A 24,123-nucleotide genomic window follows, 5' to 3' on the forward strand; every position below is an offset into this window, starting at 1 on the left:
GACTTCTGGGAAATAGAAATTACTTGGATCAAATGAAAAATCTTTGAATTTACTTTTAGAACTTATAAGAAAAAGCCTTGCTGTAGTTTTCTCCACCTTGGGGAAATTTTAATCAAACCCATCAATGCTATCATTGTTTCTGGAAAACATGTGCCAATCCTTTCCTCTATGGCTGCACTTCCCATATCAGAATTTCTGCCCTTTGCTGTTCCCCTATATGATGTCTCCCTTAATAAAACATGAGCTTCTTGAAGACAAAGACCACCTTAATTTTATTTTCACTCATAGTACTTGGCATGCGATAAATGCTTAAAAAATATTTTTCATTCATTCACTTATAATAGATTTAGACTTTGAAGGGAACACAAAGGATATATCATCTAAACCCTTTCTGGCAGATGAAGAAACTGGCCAGAATCCTGAACCAGATCCTCTAATTCTAAGTCATATGCTTTTTTTCTACTATACTGTGATGAATTTTCTTAATCAATTATGAAAGAGAAATAAAATTTCTCTAAAAACAAACAAACAAAAAAAAAGAAGATAGTAGAATTTTGATTTAGTGGCACTTTCTTAGCTCTTGCTACCAGGATAATTCTTGCTACTCTTCTTACTGTGCTGCTGCCAGAAACCCTCCCTTAGGAATTGTTGGAAGGTAACACCAAACTCTAGAGAGGAAGCTGCTTACACACTACTGTCCTGGTACTTTCCCTATCCAACAGCCATTTTCTCTTAAAATTATTTGTGAAAGCAAAGTGTCTAGAATAATTTTAATTTCTAAACATTTGACAATTTCTGATTTGAATAGTGATACTATTAATATTATTAATAGTACTCATGTTTACAAATTGGTCTAAAATTTAGTCTTTCCCCTAACCCTGTGAAGGTAGGAACTATTATTACCAGCACTTTATAGGTAAGGAAACTGAAGCTTAGATGGGATAAGTGACTTGTTTGAACCTAGATTTTCTACCAATTCAAATTCAGAACTTTACTTAGGGGCACTGGATAGAGCAAAGGGCCTAGAGTCAGGAAAACCTAACTTCAAATTGGGCCTCAGAAACATACTGATTGTATGACCTTAGGTAAGTCATTTAACATCTTTTTACTTCAATTTGTTCAACTGTGAAATAAGAATCATAACCAAATTTATCTTTCAGGGTTGCTGAGATGCTATGAGATAAGCACAGTGCCTGGCTCAGAATAAACATTAATAAATATTTGATTTCTTATTTCCTTTTCTATAAAGGGTTAGAACTGAGCAAATGTACTTGGATAATGGAGCACATGAGACTAATTGTCAATTGGATGGTTCTCTATTAACTTGTTTGAAGGTTGACCCTCCCCAGCTGTTCTGTGCTGACTTGACTGGTGGGACAAAGAGGGGAAAGTGACGTGTGTGTGGGGAGAATAGGAGGAGAAGGAAATGGAGGCTTTCTCTCGTGGTGGTTGAGAGAGGAAGGTGGTGTGGAGATTGCTAGATCTAATCCCTTGACCTTGACTGTAAAAGATCAAGAATAAAGACATTTGGTGATCCTGACTCCAGCTGATTTCTGGGAAGACAAAGTTCTAGCATTTGGCATCCAATGTTGGGCCAGACACCCTACCTTCACTAAAGTCCTCCAGTGACCAGGAGATTAGGCGAGTATTCTAATAGACAAATAAGGAACTTACTTTGTTAAGGGCTAAACCAGCGATCTTTTATAGCTGAAATGGGGCAGATGTTAGCTATAAACATTCCCTCAACCTCAGCCAACCCTGCTCCAACCCCAGCTCCAGCCTCAGCTCCAGCCTCACCCAGTAGTAGTGCTATAGAGAGTATAATTAAGATAATTGAGGAGAAGAGTTTATTTGTAACCTGGCTACAGATTGATAAACTACTGGGCACATTAAAACGCACGTCCCTTTGGTTCTTAGAGGAAGAAAAACTAAATGTAGATAACTGGAAGCTAGTGGGACTTCAACTGAAATTTTACACAAAAAATGGGCCTTGTTCAATTTCCGCAGAGGTATTTTATATATACAATGTAGTTCAATTAGACTTAAACTACTGAGCAATTTGTAGAAAGAAAAGTTTTAAAAATGAACAGAGGAGGAAGTGTGAGGAAAAAAAGATAGAAGATGAGCAATCTCAAAACCTTACCAGAGGGCAAGGGGATTCAAATGAGGAATTAGGGTGTGATGACTCTGATTCCCTTGAAGAAGCTTCAACCTCACATAGAGAGCAGATTATTGACCGGACCACATCAACTCCACCTTCAGGGACAGAAGGAGGGAAGAGGAGTAGTGGGAGAGGAGATGATGTCATCAGCACCTCCCCCCCAGCAATCACCAACTCCTATAACTCCTATAACTAGATTACAAAAAGGGATTGTTGAAGCTACTAAAAATGGAAAAGAAATAGATAATGATTTCAAACTTCAAATTTTTCCCGTGATTCAACAGTATAATTCTGTAGGCCAAGAAAGTAGAGGATACACTCCTTTTAATATGGACATCCTTAAAGACCTGAAAAAAGCTTGCACTCTCTATGGGGCTACATCAGCTTATGTTAAGATGTTACTACAGAATTTGGCTTATGAAGTCTTAACCCCTTGTGACTGGAAAGACATTGCAAGGGTGTGCTTAGAACCTGGACAGAACTTGTTGTGGCTTTCTGAATATAGTGAGTTCCATAGGTTTCAAGACCAACAAAATAGTCAAAATGGAGTTAATACTTCAATCACCTGTGACCTACTAACAGGTGTAGGTTCTTATGCAGATGCTTCAGTACAGATTACTCCATAGCAGCATTTGAGCAAATTGCTGCTGCTGCTATGAAAGCATGGGCTTCTCTCCCCAGTAAAAACGACAAGGGTGAGACCTTCACAAAAATTGTACAAGGACCAAATGAACCCTTTGCTGATTTTGTGGGATATTTGCAGACAGCTATCATACGAACTAATGATGAAAATGCAGTAATAGACATTATGATAAGGCAACTTGCTAAAGAAAATGCCAATGAGGTTTGTAGAAGGATTATACTAGGACTACATAGGGATGCTCCTTTAGAGGAGATCACAAGACACTGTGCCACAGTGGGAACAAATACCTTTTATAGCCAGACTACGGTGCAGACTTCCCAAGATCCCAACATGGGAAGACAGGGTCCCTTTTGGCAAGGGACTTCCAGAAAGACTCGTCAATGCTTTCAATGCGGTAAAGTAGGCCATCTGAAAGCTCAATGTTGGCATAGAGACAGAATGAGAAAACAGGCTGGGAGAACAAGACCCAAAACCCCATGTCCAAAATGCAACAGAGGACTCCATTGGCCATCAGAATGTAGACTGATTCAGGGAAACGGGATGAGGGGCCCAGCTCCAGGGCCCCAGGGAAAAAACACTTGGGGCATGATGGCAGTTGATGCCACACCCAGAGAGTGCCCACAAGTCCAGTACCCAGACATGACCAATCAGCCAGGAAGCCATCTGATGGGAGAAAGGGATTACATAATCAGTCAGCCAGGAAGCAACATGATGGGAGAAAGGGACTACAATTAGGGAGGATAGAGTTGTATGCAGCTGGGACAACTGAGATGCCCCCGGAGAGGTGAAATCTGTTCCTCTCCAGCTTATGGATCCCTTGCCTCCAGGCACAGTAGGCTTGACCATTTCATCTCCTGAGAGTACTTACAAAACAGTGTTCATTCATACACTAATGTGGGAAACTGGGGGATGTGTAGATAATATCCCAATCACTAACACAGGTAGACAATGTGTGACTACTTATCAACCAAGGGAAATAGTAGCATCGGGTTTATTGATACAGACCCCTAATAAGCAACCTGGTGACAGTCACCCACGTTCTGACTCCAAGCAGCAAAACCCAGGAATATACTGAACAGCAGCTGTGACAGCTGACCAACCTATGCTCACCACCTATATAAATGGCATACCATTAGAAGGACTGGTGGACACAGGTGCAGATTGCACAGTCATTAGAGGTGCTAAATGGCCCAGTCAGTCACTGGCCAGAGACTAAGTCAGATACCTACATGTCTGGAGTAGGAGGATCAATAGCAGCTGAAGTTAGTGCTACCCCTTTAAGATGGATATTTGAAGGGGAAACAGGAGTTTTTACTCCTTTCATAATTGAAAAAATCCCCATCAGTCTGTGGGGAAGAGACATTTTACAACAATTAGGGTTAAAAATGAATACTTCAGTTTTTTAGTCAGGGCTGCTGTTGAAGGCCTGCAAACACTTTCACCTGTTCCTATCCAATGGAAAACTGATACACCAGTGTGGGTAGAACAGTGGCCCTTAGGTAGCGATAAAATTCAGACCTTATTAGACATAGTACAGGAACAACTTGACTAAGGACACTTACAACCTTCTCTAAGTCCTTGGAATTTCCCAGTATTTGTTGTAAAAAAGAAATCTGGAAAATGGAGGATGTTGACTGATTTAAGAAAGGTAAATGAACAGATGGAAACTATGGGAACTCTTCAACCTGGACTTCCATCTCCTACTCAGTTGCCTAGAGAATGGCCTCTGTGGGTTATAAACATTAAGGATTGTTTCTATTCTATCCCTCTAGATAAGGATATGAAAAGATTTGCCTTTTCAGTGCCCAGCGTTAACTTAGCTGAGCCTTATAAAAGATATCAATGGACAGTTTTGCCACAGGGAATGAAAAACAGCCCTTCTATATGTCAAGTGTATGTTGCTGCTGCTCTTACTCCAGTAAGAAAAGCATTTCCAAAAGTAATATTGTTACATTATATGGATGATATCCTGGGATGTGCACTTGAGGAACAAATGTTAGAAGCATGTCTACAAAAGACCATAGAAACACTAAGGAATTATAAATTGCACATAGCTTCAGAAAAGATTCAAAGACATGCTCCTTTTCAATATTGAGGATATGAAGTATATCCTAAGGTGCTTACAGTACAGAAACTCTCCTTAAGAACAGAGAAGCTAAACACCTTAAATGACTTCCAGAAATTGATAGGAGATATCCAATGGATGCATCCCGTGCTAGGCTTGGCTACCTGTCAATTGCAACCATTATATGACATTTTAAGGGGAGACAGTGCTTTAAATTCACCACACCAGCTCACAAAAGAAGCTCAAGAGGCTTTGAGACAAGTTGAACTGGCTTTATCCAATATGGTTGAAAGAGTCACTCAAAAACCCTTGGAAATATCAGTTTTTGCTACACAAGAGGCACCCACAGCAGTCCTTCATCAAGGAGACAGTGTGATAGTGGGTGAACCTCCCAGCACAACCAGAACAAAGCCTTATTCCTTACCCAGTGCTTGTGGCTAGAATTTTATTAAAGGCCATTAAGTGAGCAGTACAATTATCTGGGATAAGACCTAACAAAATATACACCTTTTATACTAATGCACAAGTTGTGCTGTGAAACCATCCCAGAGTGGCAAATTTTATTAGCCATGGCTCCAAATTTTACACACAGGTCTCCAATAAAGATAACCAGACTGTTACATAATTGGCAATGGATTCTTGAAGAAAAGGTTTCTAAAGTTCCTCTTAAAAGACCAACTATCTTTACAGATGCATCCAAACATAATATTTGTGCTGTATACTCTTGTGATTTAACTTTAAAGAGAGTAATCAGAAATTCTTTTCAGTCCACTCAGCAGAATGAATTGTATGCAATCATTCTAGCTCTTGCTTATTATATGGGAGACATAAATATAATATCTGATTTGGCCTATTCAGTAGGTGTCGTACAAAGAGTTGCCACAGCCCAAATAAAATTTGTAGCCTCAAATATATATCAGCTCTTTAAGGAACTTCAAGAGCGAGTGAGAAAGCATCCAGGTAAGATTTATATTTTGCATGTCCACTCTCATAGTGGACTTCCAGGTCCTATTTTTGATGGTAATTCAAAGGCAGATAGCCTTCTAACCATGTTGGCCAATACTCCTTTATTTCAAGAAGCACAAGAATCTCATTCTAAATATCATCAGGCTGCCTGAGCTTTATGTTTACAATTTGGAATAACAAGAGAAGAAGCTAGGAGCATAGTAAAAGCCTGTACAGCTTGCCTTCCTTTCCATGCTCCTACATTCCCTCCAGGGAAGAACCCTCGTAATTTGAGACCTAATGAAATTTGGCAAATGGATTATAAATCTTTTGGTTGTCTGTCTTTTATCCATGTCGTGGTAGACACCTTTTCAGAATTCACATTTGCAATGCCAGCAGCAAAAGAGACAGCCCGAGTGGTCACTGAATTCCTTATGCAACCATTTGCAATTATGGGTGTGCCACAAGCAATAAAAACAGACAATGGACCTGCATATACGTCTAAACATTTTGCACACTTTTGTGCATAATATAAGATATTACATACCATTGGCATACTATTTAATCCTCAAGGGCAGGCAATAGTAGAGAGAAGAAACAGAGATATTAAGACACTCCTCCAAAAACAAAAGATAAGGGGAGCCACAGGTAACCCTAGTGAACCTCTAAATTTAGTTCTCTATACCATTAATTGTTTAATTTTTGACAAAGATGCACTGGCTCCGGCAGACAGGTTTTATAACTCACTGGAAGGACAGTGTCCAGTGCGAGCAGCTCCACTGTCTTTAGATAATCGCCAGGTCATGTGGAGAGACCCAGAAAGTGGTGAATGGAAGGGACCAGATAGGTTAACTGCTTGGGGGAGAGGGTTTGCTTGTATCTCCACAGATGGAGAAGGAATCAGATGGGTGCCAATGAGCCGTATTTGCCTCGTCCATCGGAGAGAGACAGAGCAGACCCTTGAAACGAAGAAGACCCAAGAAACATCGGGTGGTTCCGTTGCTGACTGTGCCCACCACTGAAAGAACCTGGCAGCTATGGAGTTTGACTCATGGACATCAAAAATTGTTGGATTTGAAAACCCTCAGGAATCACTGGATTGTCTGAGACATCATAAGATTATTGTAGGACTTGAAAGCCCTCAGGAATCATTGGATTCTATGAGACATCATAAGACTATTGTAGGACTGAAAGTCCTCAAGAATCATTGGATTCTCTGAGGCATCATAAGACTGTTGCACAACTTCAAAACCTGTAGGAATCTTTGGATTCCCTAACATATAAAAAGACTGATGTGGGACTTCAAAAACTTGTGGGGATCATTGGATTCCCTAACACGAGAAGCAATGGACAATAGATTGGTTTTGGACTATCTCTTGGTTGCTGAAGAAGGTGTATGTGTGACTGATGTTTACATATCCTCCTTCTAGGACTTCTGGAAATCTTTTACAAAACCGTGTTGATTTATATTGTTTGTTATATCACCACTTGTATATACAATACATGCTTGTTACACCACATTGAGACTGCACTGACTGTGGGGAGAGTCACCACTAATAGCCTCTGCGTTATTGCTATGTGCTTGTGTAATAACTTCCATGCTGATGGGTTTGTGCATACCTGTCTCTAATAAGACCCTTTAACCCAGAAACCCGCTAGCAATCCCTACTTTCCTTTGGTGCTTTTCATCTCCTTTCCTGAGATGTCAGGGAGGGCGTGACTATCTCCTTTTTAGTGCTTTCATCTCCCCTCCTGAGAAGTCAGGGGGGGTCGTGATCACCTCCTTTTTGGGATTCTCATCTCCCTGAAAACTCAGAGATGGCGTGACTACCTGTGTTCTAAAACAAAAGAAAGAGGGAGATATAAAGGTCTAGAACTGAGCAAATACACTCGGATAATGGAGCAGTGAGACTAATTGCCAATTGGACAGTTCTCTATTCATTTGTTTGAAGGTTAGAAAAAATAACAACAAAATTCATATGGAAGAATAAAAGGTCAAGAATTGCAAGGGAACTAATGAAAAAAAACTCAGAGGAAGGTGGTCTAAGTGTACCTGATCTAAAGCTATATTATATAGCAGCAGTCACCAAAACCATTTGGTATTGGCTACGAAATAGACCGGTAGATCAGTGGAACAGATTAGATACAAAGGACAAAAAAGGGTACATCTATAGCAATCTAATCTTTGACAAACCCAAAGATTCCAACATTAGGGATAAAAATTCATTATTCGGAAAAAACTGTTGGGAAAACTGGAAATTAGTATGGCAGAAATTAGATATGGATCCACACTTAACACCATATACCAAGATAAGATCAAAATGGGTCCATGATTTAGGCATAAAGAGGGAGATAATAAATAGATTAGAGGAACAGAGAATAGTCTACCTCTCAGACTTGTGGAGGAGGAAGGAATTTATGTCCAGAGGAGAACTAGAGATCATTATTGATCACAAAATAGAAGATTTTGATTACATCAAACTAAAAAGTTTCTGTACAAATAATACTAATGCAAACAAGATTAGAAGGGAAGTAACAAATTGGGAAAATATTTTTAAAAACAAAGGTTCTGACAAAGGTCTCATTTCCAAAATATATAGAGAACTGACCATAATTTATAAGAAACCGAACCATTCTCCAATTGATAAATGGTCAAAGGATATGAACAGACAATTCTCAGAGGAAGAAATTGAAACTATATCCACTCACATGAAAGAGTGTTCCAAATCACTACTGATCAGAGAAATGCAAATTAAGACCACTCTGAGATACCACTACACACCTGTCAGATTGGCTAAGATGACAGGAACAAATAATGACAAATGTTGGAGGGGATGTGGGGAAATTGGGACACTAATACATTGCTGGTGGAGTTGTGAAAGAATCCAGCCATTCTGGAGAGCAATCTGGAATTATGCCCAAAAAGTTATCAAACTGTGCATACCCTTTGACCCAGCAGCGCTACTACTGGGATTATATCCCAAAGAAATACTAAAGAGCGGAAAGAGACATATATGTGCCAAAATGTTTGTGGCAGCTCTTTTTGTTGTAGCTAGAAACTGGAAGATGAATGGATGTCCATCAGTTGGAGAATGGTTGGGTAAATTGTGGTATATGAAGGTTATGGAATATTATTGCTCGGTAAGAAATGACCAGCAGGAGGAATATAGAGAGGCCTGGAGAGACTTAAATCAACTGATGCTGAGTGAAATGAGCAGAACCAGAAGATCACTGTACACTTCAACAACAATACTGTATGAGGATGTATTCTGATGGAAGTGGAAATCTTCAACATAAAGAAGATCCAACTCACTTCCAGTTGATCAATGATGGACAGAGGTAGCTACACCCAGAGAAGAAACACTGGGAAGTGAATGTAAATTGTTAGCACTACTGTCTATCTACCCAGGTTGCATGTATCTTCGGATTCTAATGTTTATTGTGCAACAAGAAAATGATATTCGCACACATGTATTGTACCTAGACTATATTGTAACACATGTAAAATGTATGGTATTGCCTGTCGTCGGGGGGAGGGAATAGAGGGAGGGAGGGTAATTTGGAAAAATGAATACAAGGGATAATATTATAAAATATATATATATGTATATATATATATATATATATATATATATATATAAAAAAAAAAAATTTGTTTGAAGGTTGACCCTCCCCAGCTGTTCTGTGCTGACTTGATTGGTGGGACAAAGAGAGGGAAGTGACATGTGTGGGGAGAGTAGGAGGAGGAGGAAATGGAAGCTTTCTCTCGTGGTGGTTGAGAGAGGAAGGTGGTATGGAGATTGCTAGATCTAATCCCCTGACCTTGACCGCAAAAGACCAAGAATAAAAACTTTTGGTGATCCTGACTCCGGATGATTTCTGGGAAGACAGAGTTTTAGCACTTTTCAAGACAAAATTAAGATTGAAATTAAGATGATCTAAACCCAAAGTAAGATGAGTGCAAACAGAAACACTTTTTTGTAGCAAATTTATTTATGTAAACATTTTTAAAAGGGCAAAATATATTTAAATAAAAAGTCCTGAAACTCCTAAGGGTTGAGAATAGCTACAGATGTTAGGCCTCATAATACTTAGGTAACCTATCAACAGGAGAGATGGTAGTGCCTAGGGTGGGTGGGGAATTAAAGTATGAAGAAGCATAGTAGTTGAGTCTCAGTGGTCTGCCACCAAATCTGAAGTATTTTAGTTTATGACTCCTGATCAATGGGAGCAACTATTTTGCTATTCTGGCCACTTTTGGACATCTCTCCATATGACATATTTTCTATAAGTTTCCTTTCACCTGGTAGGTAAGAGCTGGTAATGAAACATTTAAAAAACTAGATGGATTTCTGTAGAGTTGAAGTAATCTTTACAGAAAATGTGACTTTTAAAGGGAGTTTCAGTCACATTTTTCTAATTCCATTTTTATGCATTTTGGGGGGAGGGTTATAGAGTTGAATCAAGGGGAAAAACATCTTTTCACTTTGAAAGGCAAGTGTCATTGAGTAAGTGTTAAGGGGGGGGGGAGGAATCTTTGTAAAATGAGAAGTGGGGCCCCAGAATGTGATGCTATCCCCTGTTAAAGTCAGGACCAATGAAACCACACATAACAGGAAAAAGAATGCCAGGCTAAGTATTGAAAAGCAACTAATGAGGCTTTGAAGGTAAGATATCCACCTGGAATAATTTTACCTAGTCACCATCTGCTATTCCTCTGGGTTACGAAATACTGGAACACAATGTAATGATCTGGGGTATTCATAATCTTAGAAGACACAAGGCACAATAAGGTTATTTGTGTGAGAGAAGGAAGGGAGGAGGGTATCATACTTACTAAAATCATATATCTTGAAATTAAGAGTACCAATAATAACAAAAGCAAAAACAACAGATCAGATCTACTTAGTGCTTTCAAGTCTGAAAAGTAAGGTATTTATCCCATTGATTCTATAAGCACTGTACAAGGCATTATATAGGAACAAAACTGGAGAGTGTCAACATATTTTGGTCTGTCACAATATTTTTGCTATATCAGTCTCTTCAAATCTTGGGAGAATTTAGTTACAAATCCTAAAGTAACATATAACAAATCTTACAGGTATATGAAACAAGAAATTAGCAAAAAACCCAAACCAAACCAAACCAAACCAAAATACTAGTTAATAGAATCTATTTAGAGACAAGTTTCCTATAAAGGGCATTAGATAGCAGAATAATGTACTGAGGAAAAATGTTAAAAATTATTACAACTATTGTATAGAATTCTTAAATCTTCATGCAATCTTTCAATTACCATATTTTGTAAAATACAATGGACCTTAGAATCTAGTATTCTGAGACAATCCATTCAAAGCTACTTATCCCTCGATGAAAAGTTTGGGTTTTTGGTTTTGTTTTCTTTTTACACATTAAAGCCCCCACTGGTGTGCTTCCTCTGCTGATCATCAGTTGATTTAAATTATCCAGCCAGAGATTTTAGAAATGGATATTTACCAAAGCGATATAATAAAGATAGTTAGCATAAAACATTGCCCAAAACTGGGGACATACTCTCCTCCAGCAGATGTAAAGTCTGGGGAAAATGGGCTCAAGTTTAGAGCACATAATGTCATAAAAGGAGTAAAACCTTTTGGCAATTCTTTTTTCCCCTTTTCATGGAGCCTTATGAAATTTCTCTTAATAATAGTGCAACTGTCTGCTAGACTCCTAACAAATTCCTGAAACTACTTCTCCCCTTATGTGTTTAGTCTGTCCTTAACTGCCACAGTAGATCCTGCCATTGACCTCTGTTAATCTAGGGATACTGCTAGAATGCCCAAGGGGAGTTTGAAATACTCTGACCTTTGGAGCTCATAAGAAATAGATGCTCTCCTCCTTTCCCTGGTTCTAATCCAAGTGATTCTCTCAGGGCCTTGGTTAGATTTCTTTTTTGCTGTAGATTCATCTGACATTTTAATGCCTGGCTTCTGAAATGGCTTATTATTTTCTGTAAGTCCCACAGGATATGGCTGAGTCTCTTTAGCCAGTACTAGTACATTGCTCATATAGTTTCATCTCATTCCAACCAATGGCTTTCCTTCCTTTGAAAATGAGTAAGACATTTTCCTATGGCTGTTTCAATGCTTTTACTTGATTGATCCTCCCCCCCACCCCCCAATTAGAGCTGTACCAGAAGCAGCTAATTACTTATTTTAAAAAGTGTTATATGATTGATTCAGTAGACCCATCCCATATATTTATGTATGCATCTAATTTACATGTTGTTTCCTCCATTCAATAATGAGTTCCTTAGGCCTATTTTTATCTTTTTTTATATCCTAATCATTTGGCACAGTACCTGGCATATAATAAGTATTTTTAAAAGGCTGGTTAAAAGACTGGCTCAAAATGGAAGAAAAATTTTAGATGGAAAAGGTTGATAGAAAAGGGAGGCAACCCTTGTATTAAAACTGGATTTTGATTTCTTTTCATTGTTGTTTTCATAATATGGTTCCTCATTAATACAAATGATTTTTCACTGAACTTCACTATGGATTCCCCCCTCCTCACTGTTTTTCATTTATGAATAGTTTATAAATATGTGGGGAGAATAAGAGTGATTCATCGTGTGTGCGTGCACACACATAGACTGGTCTGCTGTTTTTGCTGAAAGGAGGCAAAATTTAACTCCTGTTGAATGTGCTAACTTCTAATATTTTAACAGGTTAGCAGATGTTAGTACTTTAGGAGAGGCCAGGGAAATTTCTATGAGCATTCCCAGAAGGCTTCTGGGTGACCAGAAATTTACAGTAAAATCTCTGTAGTCAAGTTTCCAAGAGAAAGCTAAACTGATACCCATCTGCAGTGCAGAGAGATGTATGGTGTAGTTTTTTTAAAAAAAAAAAAAGAAGGGTCAATAGATAAATTCTACCTCTGCATTTAACAGATGTGAATATGGGAAAGTCCTCAGAATAGTATAAATCCTCTATACTTTTACTACCTTACACATAAAACTGGTTGATGAAAGAAAAAAAAAAAGGGGATTTTTTTTATAAAGGGAGTTTTTAGTGTTATTAATAACAAAACAAGTTTTTAGTGTTATTAATAACTAAAAACACTAAGGAAAGCACAAAGTGATAAGTAAATGGGAATTTTCAGTTTTGTTAATAAATGCTGTCTTTCCTAATTGAAATCAGCAATTACTTATGGGAGGAAACTGGTCTACTAGAGAAGAGGAGAAAGCTTCAAAAATCTTTGCTACACTCAAACTTTTTAGAAAAGATGCTGAATTAACATGGAAAGGATAAAAAGAAATATAGTAATAAAAAATCCTAAAGGGATTGGAAAAGAACTAAAATGAATGAGAAAAATTGGTGACAGGAAAAATATGATACAGAAGAGAAAGCAAAGAAAAAGAAACCATGTATTAGTGAAGGGATACAGCATGTATGAAATTTTTCTCATGGAGAGTATTATGAATTTTCTAATAGAGTAAGTCTCTTCTGGTAGACATTGATGATCATCGTGTTGTTCTTTTCTATTTAATTCCTAACATAATGCCTTGTACAGAATGAGGACTTAATAAAGGTATACTTAATGTCCTTGGAATAAATCCAAATTCAAATCTTATAAGAATTCCAAATTCCACATGGCTATTCACTTAAAATATCCTATCCCATGCCCTGGCTGAGAGCTAAGAAGTAGAGAACCCAAGAGCTATGGGGCCCTAATGACCTCTATCAATGAGCCAAAAAACCCATGTCTGGAAAAGTAAAAATATCATGGAAATGGACACCAAAATACTAAAATTTCAAATTCTATCTTAAGCACTCACTTATATTAATTAACTGTGCAAATTTCAAACCTCTTAAGTTTTGCAAAATAAACAATACACACCAACCATGATGGGGATGGTCTAGCTATTCTATGAATATTTTTCTAGCTCTAAATATATATAAGCCTTTGATCTTGTCGGAATCATCCAAGATGAAGAAAAGAAATAATATTTTTTGAGAAGGCCAATCATCCAGATAGAAGGCCAAAGATCTTCAAATGACCTAACTCTATTATTAGATTGCAATCTATATTAGAAGCAGCACAGTGCAGTAGAAATGAATTATATCAACTACCAGAACATTTGTTAGGAATCTCATGCTAATAAGGGGAAAATACTTGATAAGTTCCCTTGTCTTAATGATGATTTCATTTCCTAGAAAGGAAAAGTCACAATAAATAAGGCTAGTACTTGCTGAGTTCACTTTCTTCCAATAAGAAGGGAATGGCTATTAATGGAGAAGAGACCAGAATTGTAAAGTGAGTAAACTAGTGGCACTTCAGTTATAAATCAATTAACTTTTCAGTGCCAAAGACCACACTCTTCATATAACACACACAGTCTTTCTCTGTTGCAGAGGAGGTGCCAATCAATAGCTGTAAAGGGGGCTTCCCTGTTGGGATTCCTGTTCTATATCAAAGAAATCAAAGGTCTGATCCAAAAAAACAAAAATTAAAAAAAAAAAATTGAAGGATGGGAACACTGGAATTAATTAAAGAATTTGAGAACATGATTCATAAAGCAATTTTTATTAAAAATTTGTGAGAACTGAAAGGGAGCTGACTATTATCAAGGAAGAGAAGAATCTTAAATTACAAGAAAGACTTCCTTAATTGGGAAAAAAAAAAAAAAAAAGAGGAAATTATTGGCATGATATATAGCCTATTTTTATTCAACAACTCAATTCATTTCAAGGGACATGTATTAAAGGGTAATAACTACTGAGAATTCAAGGCTAAAAAATAAGTTTGGTTTAAGGAGCTTGCATTTGACATGGAGAACAGATTAGAACATGTATGCTCTAATATATTCAGTCTTTTCAAATTTGTCTAACTCTTTGTGACCCCATTTGGGATTATTTTGGCAAAGATACTGGAATGGTTTGCTATTTTCTTCTCCAGCTCATTTGACAAATGGGGGAAACTGGGGCAAAAAGGATTAAGTGGCTTATCCAGGTTCACATACCAAGTGTGTGAGGTCACATTTGAACTTAGGTCTTTCTGATTCCAAGCCCAGTGCTCTATCCACTGTCATCTAATTGTTGTCTGTCTGTTTCAGAATGATTACTTAAAACAAAAAAGAGAACATTTACTCAAATTCATTTATTATTGTATCTTAAACTTAAAATGGCAAACTGCAGCCCCTGGGATAAGCCTAGAAAAGAAATGATTACAAATATAACAATCAAGCATTGGGGCTTGCTGATTAATTATTCCTCAACTGCTATTTTCTACCTTAGACCCACAGACTATCTCAGAAAGTGATCCCTTTCCACTTATTTTTTCCATTTATTTTGTCATTTAATATTGCGACCATGCACATATTTGAAATAGTGAGATCTGGAGAAGTTGAGTACAGCAGAATAAGTATTTCTCTAATTGTTAAATAATCTGGAATCTAAGGATTACATTATATTTTACCCACAATAACTCCCTTTTGGAAGAAACTTCTCTTTAATTACATGTCAACATATGGCCAAGGTCGGCACAAAAAAGGAATCAGTGAAACTATGGTTTTCTAAATCATTTTTCCTTATGGTGTCCTTTATTTGAGTAGTTATGGGAAAGTTGAGCTTCTCAAGGATCTTTCCTGTTACAGGGAAGTTTTCATTTCAGCTATTTTCATGAATTGATTTTACACTTAAATAATCTGTAAAGTCACTAACAAAAGCTAACACTTAACATAGCCCTTTCAGCTTACAAAACACTTTATATAAATTATCTGATTTGCTCCTCACAACAATAACAATCCACGAAATAAGTTTTATTGTCGTTGCTGTTCACCCTTCAATTTCAAAGAGGATCAAAGACATCAGAGTATATTTGAGATGTTAACTTACTGAAGTTATATTACTCTACAATGAAGTTTAGGATGACCAGGACATGTTCACACAGGTTATAGACAGCAGCAGAAGGATCTAAACAAAGCTTTATTGTGCTATCAACAATCAGCATTCTTTTCAGTGATATTATGCTATACTTTAACATGTAAAGGTTGATGGTAACATTTTGGGGACATTTGGGGGCAAGGATGCTCAGGGCAGATGGGGGACATCAATGAATTCTTGAAGAGATTCTATTTAAATAGCAAGATGTGACTTTTCCCTGGGCTACCCAGGAAAAAAAAATGACTAGCACTTGTTTAGATGTCAAGGAAAAAGAAAAATTGCCTGAATTATTATCTCAGAGCAACAAATGATACAGCTATAAAGATCATATGTGAAGACAAATTATCCTGGTGAATGAGTGTCAGCAACATGGATTTGTTAGAAGCTGAAAAGGACAGTCAGATCTGCAAGCTCAAAAATTCTACAACCAGAATCAATTATAAGTTCATATATATCAGTGCACATATAAAGCTTGAGACAGAGCAGACAATTGCTATATTTGATGCCATTTTCTCCACCTGGGATGTATTTTCCCTGAAGCTTCATCCTTCATTCATTCATTGCCATCCACCATTCAAGAACCAGTTCAAATGCCACTCCCTACATGAAATCCTTTCCAATAATTTAAAAATCATGTCTGGCAGAAGCAGTTTTTTCCTCTCTATGAGTTCCCATTAAAACTTCATTCATACCTCTTTTACTGGAAATAACTATTTTATAGAATAACTATATTATAGAATAGAGGCTATTGTTTGTCCTTCCTTCTCAAAGAAGATCATGACATGCAAGTGAATTGGATTTAAGTGAAGGAGGGCTGTGTAAGGTCACCTGCCTCATTTTATCCTGCAGAATCATCTAGGTTCAGTGGCCTGAAATAGATCAGGATGACTGGAAATCACCCTGGATATAGAAATATAGAATAGAGGCTACAAGATGATGATAGTAGATAAAGCATTGAACTTAAGAGTCAGGAAAATTTTAGTTCAAATCCAGCTTTAGACACTTTACTAGCTTTAAATTTGGGGGCACTTTATCTCTCTGAGACTCAGGAAATGGAATCCTGTGTTGAGGATTTAGCATAGGAGGTCCCTACAAAGTAGGGAAATAAGGTGCCAGAAGACTGGAAAAAGCCAGTTTATAATGGACTTTAAAAGCTAAACCAAAGATTTTTATGTAAGACCTAGGAAGAAACAGGAAGTATGGAAAATGGGGTGATATAGTCAGACCTTCATTTGAGGATCAATCTGACAGTTGAGAAGAGAATGGATTAGAGTGGGAAGGAACCTGAAGCAGAGAGAGCCATCAACATTGCATGGGGTAAAGACTAATTGTACCAGGGTGATGTCAGTGGCGGAGAGAGAAGGGGGCATATGGCAGACATGTTGGGAAGATAGAAATGACATGACTAGATATCTAACTAGATATGGGGGTGAGAGAGTGCAAGTTATCATAATCTAATTTTATCAAAAATTAATTTTGATTTGACTATTGAGTTAAGTACTCCATCATATTATCTGCTAAATGATAATTTTCTTAATTCTTTTCATATGTTTATTCCCTCAATTTTTTTTCCCCTTGTCTTATCATCATAGACAGGATTTCTAGTACTATGTCAAACAGAAGTGGTAACAACAGATTGCTTTACTTCCAACTTTTCTGGAAAGAATTCTCATTTAACTTGATTACAGATAATGATTACATCTTGGTTTAGGCAGATGCTTTTTGCCATTTTAAAGAAATATTTGTAATGTTTTAAACAAAAACTGGCATTGTATTTTATTAAAAGCTTTGCATCTAGAGATATGATTTTGTTATTAATGATTAACTAAGTCTTTAATAATAAATTCTGCATTGCTGGTACAAATTCAACCTGGTCTTAATTTATAATTTTAGTAAGATGTGTTACCATTTTTGTTCTAAGGATCAGATAAGGTAGCACCCTACACTGATATAGGTAGAATTTCTTCATGGGGAAGTTCCCTATGTTAGTAAAACCACAAGTTTAGAACCTATCCCTATCCCTACCTATATCCTACATATAGACACTAGAGATGTCTAATGCATTCCCCGAAAACTGTGGAGTACCGCCTACATGGGTAATCTCAACAAAATAAATAAAAATACAATATAACAAAGATTAATATAATTTGTGGTTTTCTAAACTAATATGATGTTCACAGAGTAAACATATATCTATATGTAGTATGCTCTGCATATTTTATTTATTTATTGTATAATTATATTTTGTATGTATTATACTATGCACACAAACACAAACTTATATATGCATTCATGGCCTTAAGACCTTGGGTTTCCAATTTCACCATAATTGAGAGCCAATTGTATTATATTGATGTTCTTCTCTTGGTACTTTCATGCCATGCACCTGTGCTTCAGCTCTAACCTGGTTCTCCAGAAACTGGGTTTCTGGACAAGTGAGCATTCACTGTAACCAGTTAGTACTAGAACTAGTGCTATTCCTTAATTAGCATGCCATTTTGCCTTTCATATATCCCTCCCACTAATCCATTTAGCTCTGGAAAGAGTGTTCAAATACACATGGCCATTTATTTAAAGTACAAGTTAATGTTCTATGACTCCATTCACTATCCCTGTGACAAAGCCCTCTCTCCACTACTTCCTTATTTGTGTTGCCATCTGATATTAGAATGTAAGCTCCTTGAGAACAAGGACTATCTTTATTATTTTTTGGTAAGTGTATCAGCCTGGTATATGATAAGCAATTGAAAACTTTGTCATTCATTCATACATTACACAGATTTATATTACAAACAAAATCTATGTACTATCAACCTGTAGTAAGGTTGGTCAATATACAGTCAATCTATTGTGTAGGACAAAATTTATGACTTTATTTGGGTAAAGATCTCTTAGGGCAGAGCTTCTTTTACCAGTGAAGTTCAGTCTCTTCTTTGCAACTTATGGCCTTGGCAAGTTCCCTTGAGAGATTAAATCTCCAGAGAATTATTATATAGCTAGTATGTGTCAGGGGTAAGACTAGAACCCATGAGGCCAATGACTTCAATCCCTTCATTTTACAGATGAAGAAGTAAAAATTATAGAGGTAAAGGATTAGACAGCAAATATGTAAATAAAGTCACATGAGTCATCTTTCTGACTCCAAGACCAACTCCCTAAACATTACACCAAGATGATTATAATTTCTATATTGTATTATATTCCTATAATACCTTAGTAATTTAGTAGGAGAGTAGATACACAATAACTATAAGTTATTACAATTATAATTATAGTTCTATATAGCTATGATAATAATAAATATTTAAAGTATTTTTATTTAAAGCCCTAAAGTTTCCAATTCTGCTTGTCACATTTAATCTCATTTGTATTCATATTTTATCTCATCTACTAGATTATTAAGCACCCTCAAGGCAAATATCTTGTCTCACTCTTCTTTGTATTCTCTACTTGACATAGTGACCTGACTGATATTTATAAAAGGAATGAATAACAAGTCGCTTATAAAATCAAGCATGCCATAGGAGTCATATGGAAGTTATAATTAACTGGTTGACACTTACTTACTCTAAATATTTTTTCAGGCTCAAATCAGCTCTTCTGCCTTATGTGCTGCCGACTTTAATGGTGATGGGATCACTTTTCAACAAGATACTTATACAAATTTTTTTCTGAAGAAAAGACTTTCTCCAGAAACCTGATGTGCCACTGTCTCAGCTGATTTTGTTTGCTCTTTTTCCTGAATAGAAATACCAAGTCAGATTCTTAAACTTTCCCAAAAGATTATTTTTCCCCTCTGCAAGCCAGCGTTTTTCTTAGATACTTCAATCAAGTCATGCTGCATTCCAGCATCTGCCAAATGCTTCCTTAAAATATCTGATCATTGAGAGACACAGTCTAATAGTCTTTCTATACATTTAGAATTTCCAGGATCCAACAGTGTATGAAGTTAGATCAATGACAAGCAAAGGAGCTGGGACTTATTATCTCAACTCTCCACAGAATGCTTTGATCGAATTATGATTTCATGTTATCCTCACTTCTTTCATACAGGGTCACTACCAGAATTACTCACTTTAATGTCATATCATCTTTTATATAGTTAAATATCAGCCACAATTTTACTTACAGATCCTTACAAAAGGATCCACAATAGTAAATTCCTCATTAAGTACTAGGAAAATGTTTTGTTTTGTTTTTTTCCTGTGAATTAATCAGTATGCTTTCTCTAGTCAAAATGTTAACACAGATTAGCCCAGAATATTAACAGTGATTGTAAATTCCTTGAAGGCAGAAATTTTTACCTTCTTTTGTAATCCCAGCTTTTAGCTGGCACATTTACTATAGCATTTCAGTTGTATCACACTCTTTGTGACATCATTCGGGTTTTTCTTGGCAAAAATACTGGAGTGTTTGCCATTTTCTTTCTTTGGCTCATTTTTACAAAAGCAAACAGGGTTAAGTGACTTGCCCAGAGTCACATAGCTAATACGGATCTGAGGTAAGATTTGAATTCAGAGCCTGCTGATTCTAGGCCTGGAGCTACCTAGCTACCCATAACAGACAATTTATAAATGATGATTGTTGGGGGGGTTTTGGGGTGGGGTGGGGTGGGGGAGGTGTCCTTAAGCTATCAATATCCATCAAGTTTTTTTCAGATACATGACAATGTTTGTGTCTTCTCCTTCCTTGAACTGGTGTCTATTTTGGTTTTTAATTTCAGTTCTCATTTACCTCAATTACTCATTAGGTGTCAGATATTAATAACAACAACAAGAAAATCACAAATTGAAATGGTCCTGACCTAAAAGATTTATATTCTAATAAAGAGAGAAAAAAAATGCGCAGGTATACATAAAACATATTCAAGGTAATTTGGGGAGGATAAGGTAGTAGTAGCCAAAAGGTTCATGAAAATGTTGGTAATTGAGCTGAATCTTCTTAACAAAACTAAGGCATTAATTCACTCCAGGTAAGAGGAAGAGTGTTCCAGTCATGGTGGACAGCCAATGAAAAAGTCACTCCAGACAGTAAATCTCTTGCCTGAGGAACAGCAAAGCCAGTTATGCTACATTCATGAAGGAGAGGGATAGTTGATGAAGTAGAAACCTAGAATGGGAGTTAGTTGTGAAGAGCTTCAAATGCTCAGCAAAGATTTTATACCTGATTTGGTAGGACAGCTCAATTAAGATTATTAAGGAGAGTGTAGTACGGTCTTACCTGCTTTAAGAAAATCACTATGCCAGCTGTAATGTAATGAGGATAGATTGGAATGGGGGAGGAAGCTCAAGGTAGGGAAACCAATTAGGACGCTATTATGTTTCACTTATAAGCCATTTCAAATACTTTCAAGAGATGGAAGCCATAAATGCTAATCAAATAATGAATAAACATTATCTATGGCTAGAAACTATCAAAGGAAATTCAGCTCAAGCGAGAAGTGGAGTTCAATAATAAAATTCTGATTATACAATTAAGAATGATCTGAGTAAAGAAGAAGAAAAATCTTAAGAAATCAATGCTGCTGAATAAAGTGCTCTCTGATAAGACAATTTAAACAGACATATAAGAAATATAAACACAGATAAATAAGTAGTAGCATTCACTTTTAAGAAGAGCTTAACTAAGGTTAAAATCCAGAATAACACAAGGTTTGTGGTGAATGCTAATGAATAATAAAAAAAATTAGATTTATCTTTTAAGCCATATTGAAAGCAAAAATAAAAAAAGAAGGAAAAGATAGAGCTACTGCTTCAGGAAGACAAGAAGTTGCTTACTCAACTCTCATTTTGTTTCCATCTCTTCCATCAGAAAAATTTTCAAACCATAAAGGATAAGATAATTGTATACCAATATATATATATAAAGAGATAAATAACTCTAAGTAGTTTCATGTTTCTGTCACAAAATAAATAATTTTTATTAAAAAAAAAAAAAACAAAAAAAAAACCTTGGTAGATAAAATCATGAAACTAAAAGTTGAAGAAAAAAGAAATATCGGAATAATGGACAGGCAGATTTTTTTTAAAAAGGAGAAGAAAGTAGACTCTGTAAATCACAGATTAGACAAGCTTATTATCAATCTCTACCAAAATTCTACAAATAATTCTATAAAAAGTTTATGACCACATAATTATGGCTTTCTTTTTGGAGAGCTAGCACAGATTCACTAAGAACAAGTTATATTAAATTAACTTCATTTCTTCCCCCTATACTTTTTTTGAGGGGAAGTGAAGTAAGATCAATAAATAGGTGGCTAAGTCATGCCTAAGTCATATAGAATAGAGGATACAGAAAAGCATTTCATAATGTTTCTAAGAATATCCTTGTGGGCAAATGGAGAGTTAAGAAACAAGATGACATAGGAAGATTTGTGGATAAAAAATACAGAGATCTTTTGGAGCCTGACACATTGTACCATCTGTTCAATAGTTTTATCAATGACAGAGACACATTCTAAAGTAGGAGTTCTTAATCAAGGATCCATGGACCTCAATTTTATGAAGCTAGATTGGGGAGAAAATATATTTTCATTTCACTCATATGCAAGGTATATATTTTTGCTTCTTTTTGTAACTCCCAAAGCCCAGCACCAGTGCCTAATATACAGTATGTATTTAATAAATATTTATTGACTTACTGACTAATCTCCAAATAAATTTAGCACTTATTTCAATTACTTCAAAACACTCTGAGAAGGCCATGACTTCTCCAATCTGTCAAAGGGATCCATGAGACAAAAAAACAAAAAACAAAACAAACAAAAATCTAAGGACCCTTACTTCCAAAACTGTTTTTTAAACATCCTTGATGTAAAACGATAGTAATTCAGCTGGTATGTGTAAAATTCTTTGGAAAGCATGAAATAGTACATAATGTCAGTTATAAGTATTGCTAATAAGCTCTTCAGTGAATCTCTTCTATTTAACTTATAGGATGACTTCCTTAAAAATCCCATAACCTGAAATTACTACTACTTATTTTCTCCTCCTTGGACTTGTCTATAGATTCCACTTCTTTTGACTAAGAACATTTTTCCCATTATAGAAAAAGAACATTAGGGTTTGTCAAATTCCATTTCTAGGACAGAAGTCTAATATGGTCACACCAAACATCAGCAGGAAATTTTTCAGCTGGTCTATTATTAACACTATGCTTTTGTTGTTTGAAAACTTTCAACTATAAATATGGTGTTAATAGTCAGTGGGACTTTTTTTTGTTCATTTTTTAAGACTCCATGATTAATTAGTGAGTAATAGGTATAAGCATATACACCAAACAACCACCATGACACTGTACAGCTGGAAAAAATTCTGGGTCATGTAAACATCAAAAACAGAGGCCAGCTTTGTTACTATGCAGGAGCTGCACTCTGTACATGGGGAGAGAGCCAACTTATTCATTGCTCAAAATGAAAATGTCCACATAACGAAATTAGTTGTATAGTAAGAACTTTTTTTCTGGTTTCTTTCCCAATTTGTGTTGTTGGCAGGAAGCCATCTAGCAGAAGGGAGAAGGTACATATGGGAGGGGATTAAGTCCTCCTTGGCATTTTTCAGGTAGCTAAAGCTGCAGATGTGGTTCTTTTTTTAGTCCTTATTTCTCCTTGAACCTAAAGTTTTTTCTCTCCAGTCTGAACATTCCCAGCTGCGGATAGTTCCTTCCTTTGGGCAGGGGTTGTAATTAACCAAAAACATCCCACCAGGATTCCTCATTTAAAATCAGATGCCTGCTCCTACAAATGATATAAAGGGAAAAAGGTATACTACTCAACAGTTTTGTCCCTGTGAAACTAAACGTTAACTGCATATATGTCCAGGGGAGCACAATGTGGCAGAAATGGGAACATTACCTTTTTAAACATTCTGGTAGAATCCTCACTTATCTGCATAAAGCGCATGATGACGTTGTTCAGATAGATATCACTTAATGTTGCATGGTCCTTGCTTTCTCTTCTTACTTGGTTCAGGAGTAAATACCAGCAATTCACAGGAGATAAAAGGTTCTGGTCTTTCCTAAGGATTCAAAGAAATGCAGTATTACAAACAGTTCACTCAAATCAGAGCAAGTCAAGTACAACACAAGGCTGCTGTGGTTTGTTCTTTGTTCCTGAGGAGGGCCAATGCACCAGGAAGGTGATGTCTTAATTTGCAAGTGAATTGGATTTAAGTGAGGTAGAGCAGTGAAAAGTTATCACTCTCACCAGCAGAGTGGCCCTTCTAGGTAGTGGGGGACCTTGGTCCTTAAAAATTAAGCTCCTTGTCAGGTCTCAGTTTGTCTGAGGCAACACTCATTCTGCACCTGTATTACAAAAGGTGTAATCAGCAGCATTAATCCATTCGTCTATATGCCAGAAGGCATATGGCCAACTGATCCCCTGGCTTGA

The 24,123-nt window shown here is 36.5% G+C and overlaps 1 protein-coding gene across 4 annotated transcripts in view; it reads right to left on the reverse strand.

The window, feature by feature from the left end:
• SRGAP1 (SLIT-ROBO Rho GTPase activating protein 1) overlaps positions 1-24,123 on the reverse strand; it is a 306,573-nt gene that overhangs the window by 143,537 nt on the left and 138,913 nt on the right. For all 4 annotated transcript variants that reach the window (XM_074269751.1, XM_074269754.1, XM_074269753.1 and 1 more), the window contains exon 3: positions 23,590-23,752. In XM_074269751.1, the coding sequence (XP_074125852.1) occupies positions 23,590-23,752 (163 nt within the window). The remainder of the gene's footprint in view (positions 1-23,589; positions 23,753-24,123) is intronic.

This window comes from Sminthopsis crassicaudata, chromosome 5 (genome assembly GCF_048593235.1).
Source record: "Sminthopsis crassicaudata isolate SCR6 chromosome 5, ASM4859323v1, whole genome shotgun sequence".
Taxonomy (NCBI): domain Eukaryota; kingdom Metazoa; phylum Chordata; class Mammalia; order Dasyuromorphia; family Dasyuridae; genus Sminthopsis; species Sminthopsis crassicaudata.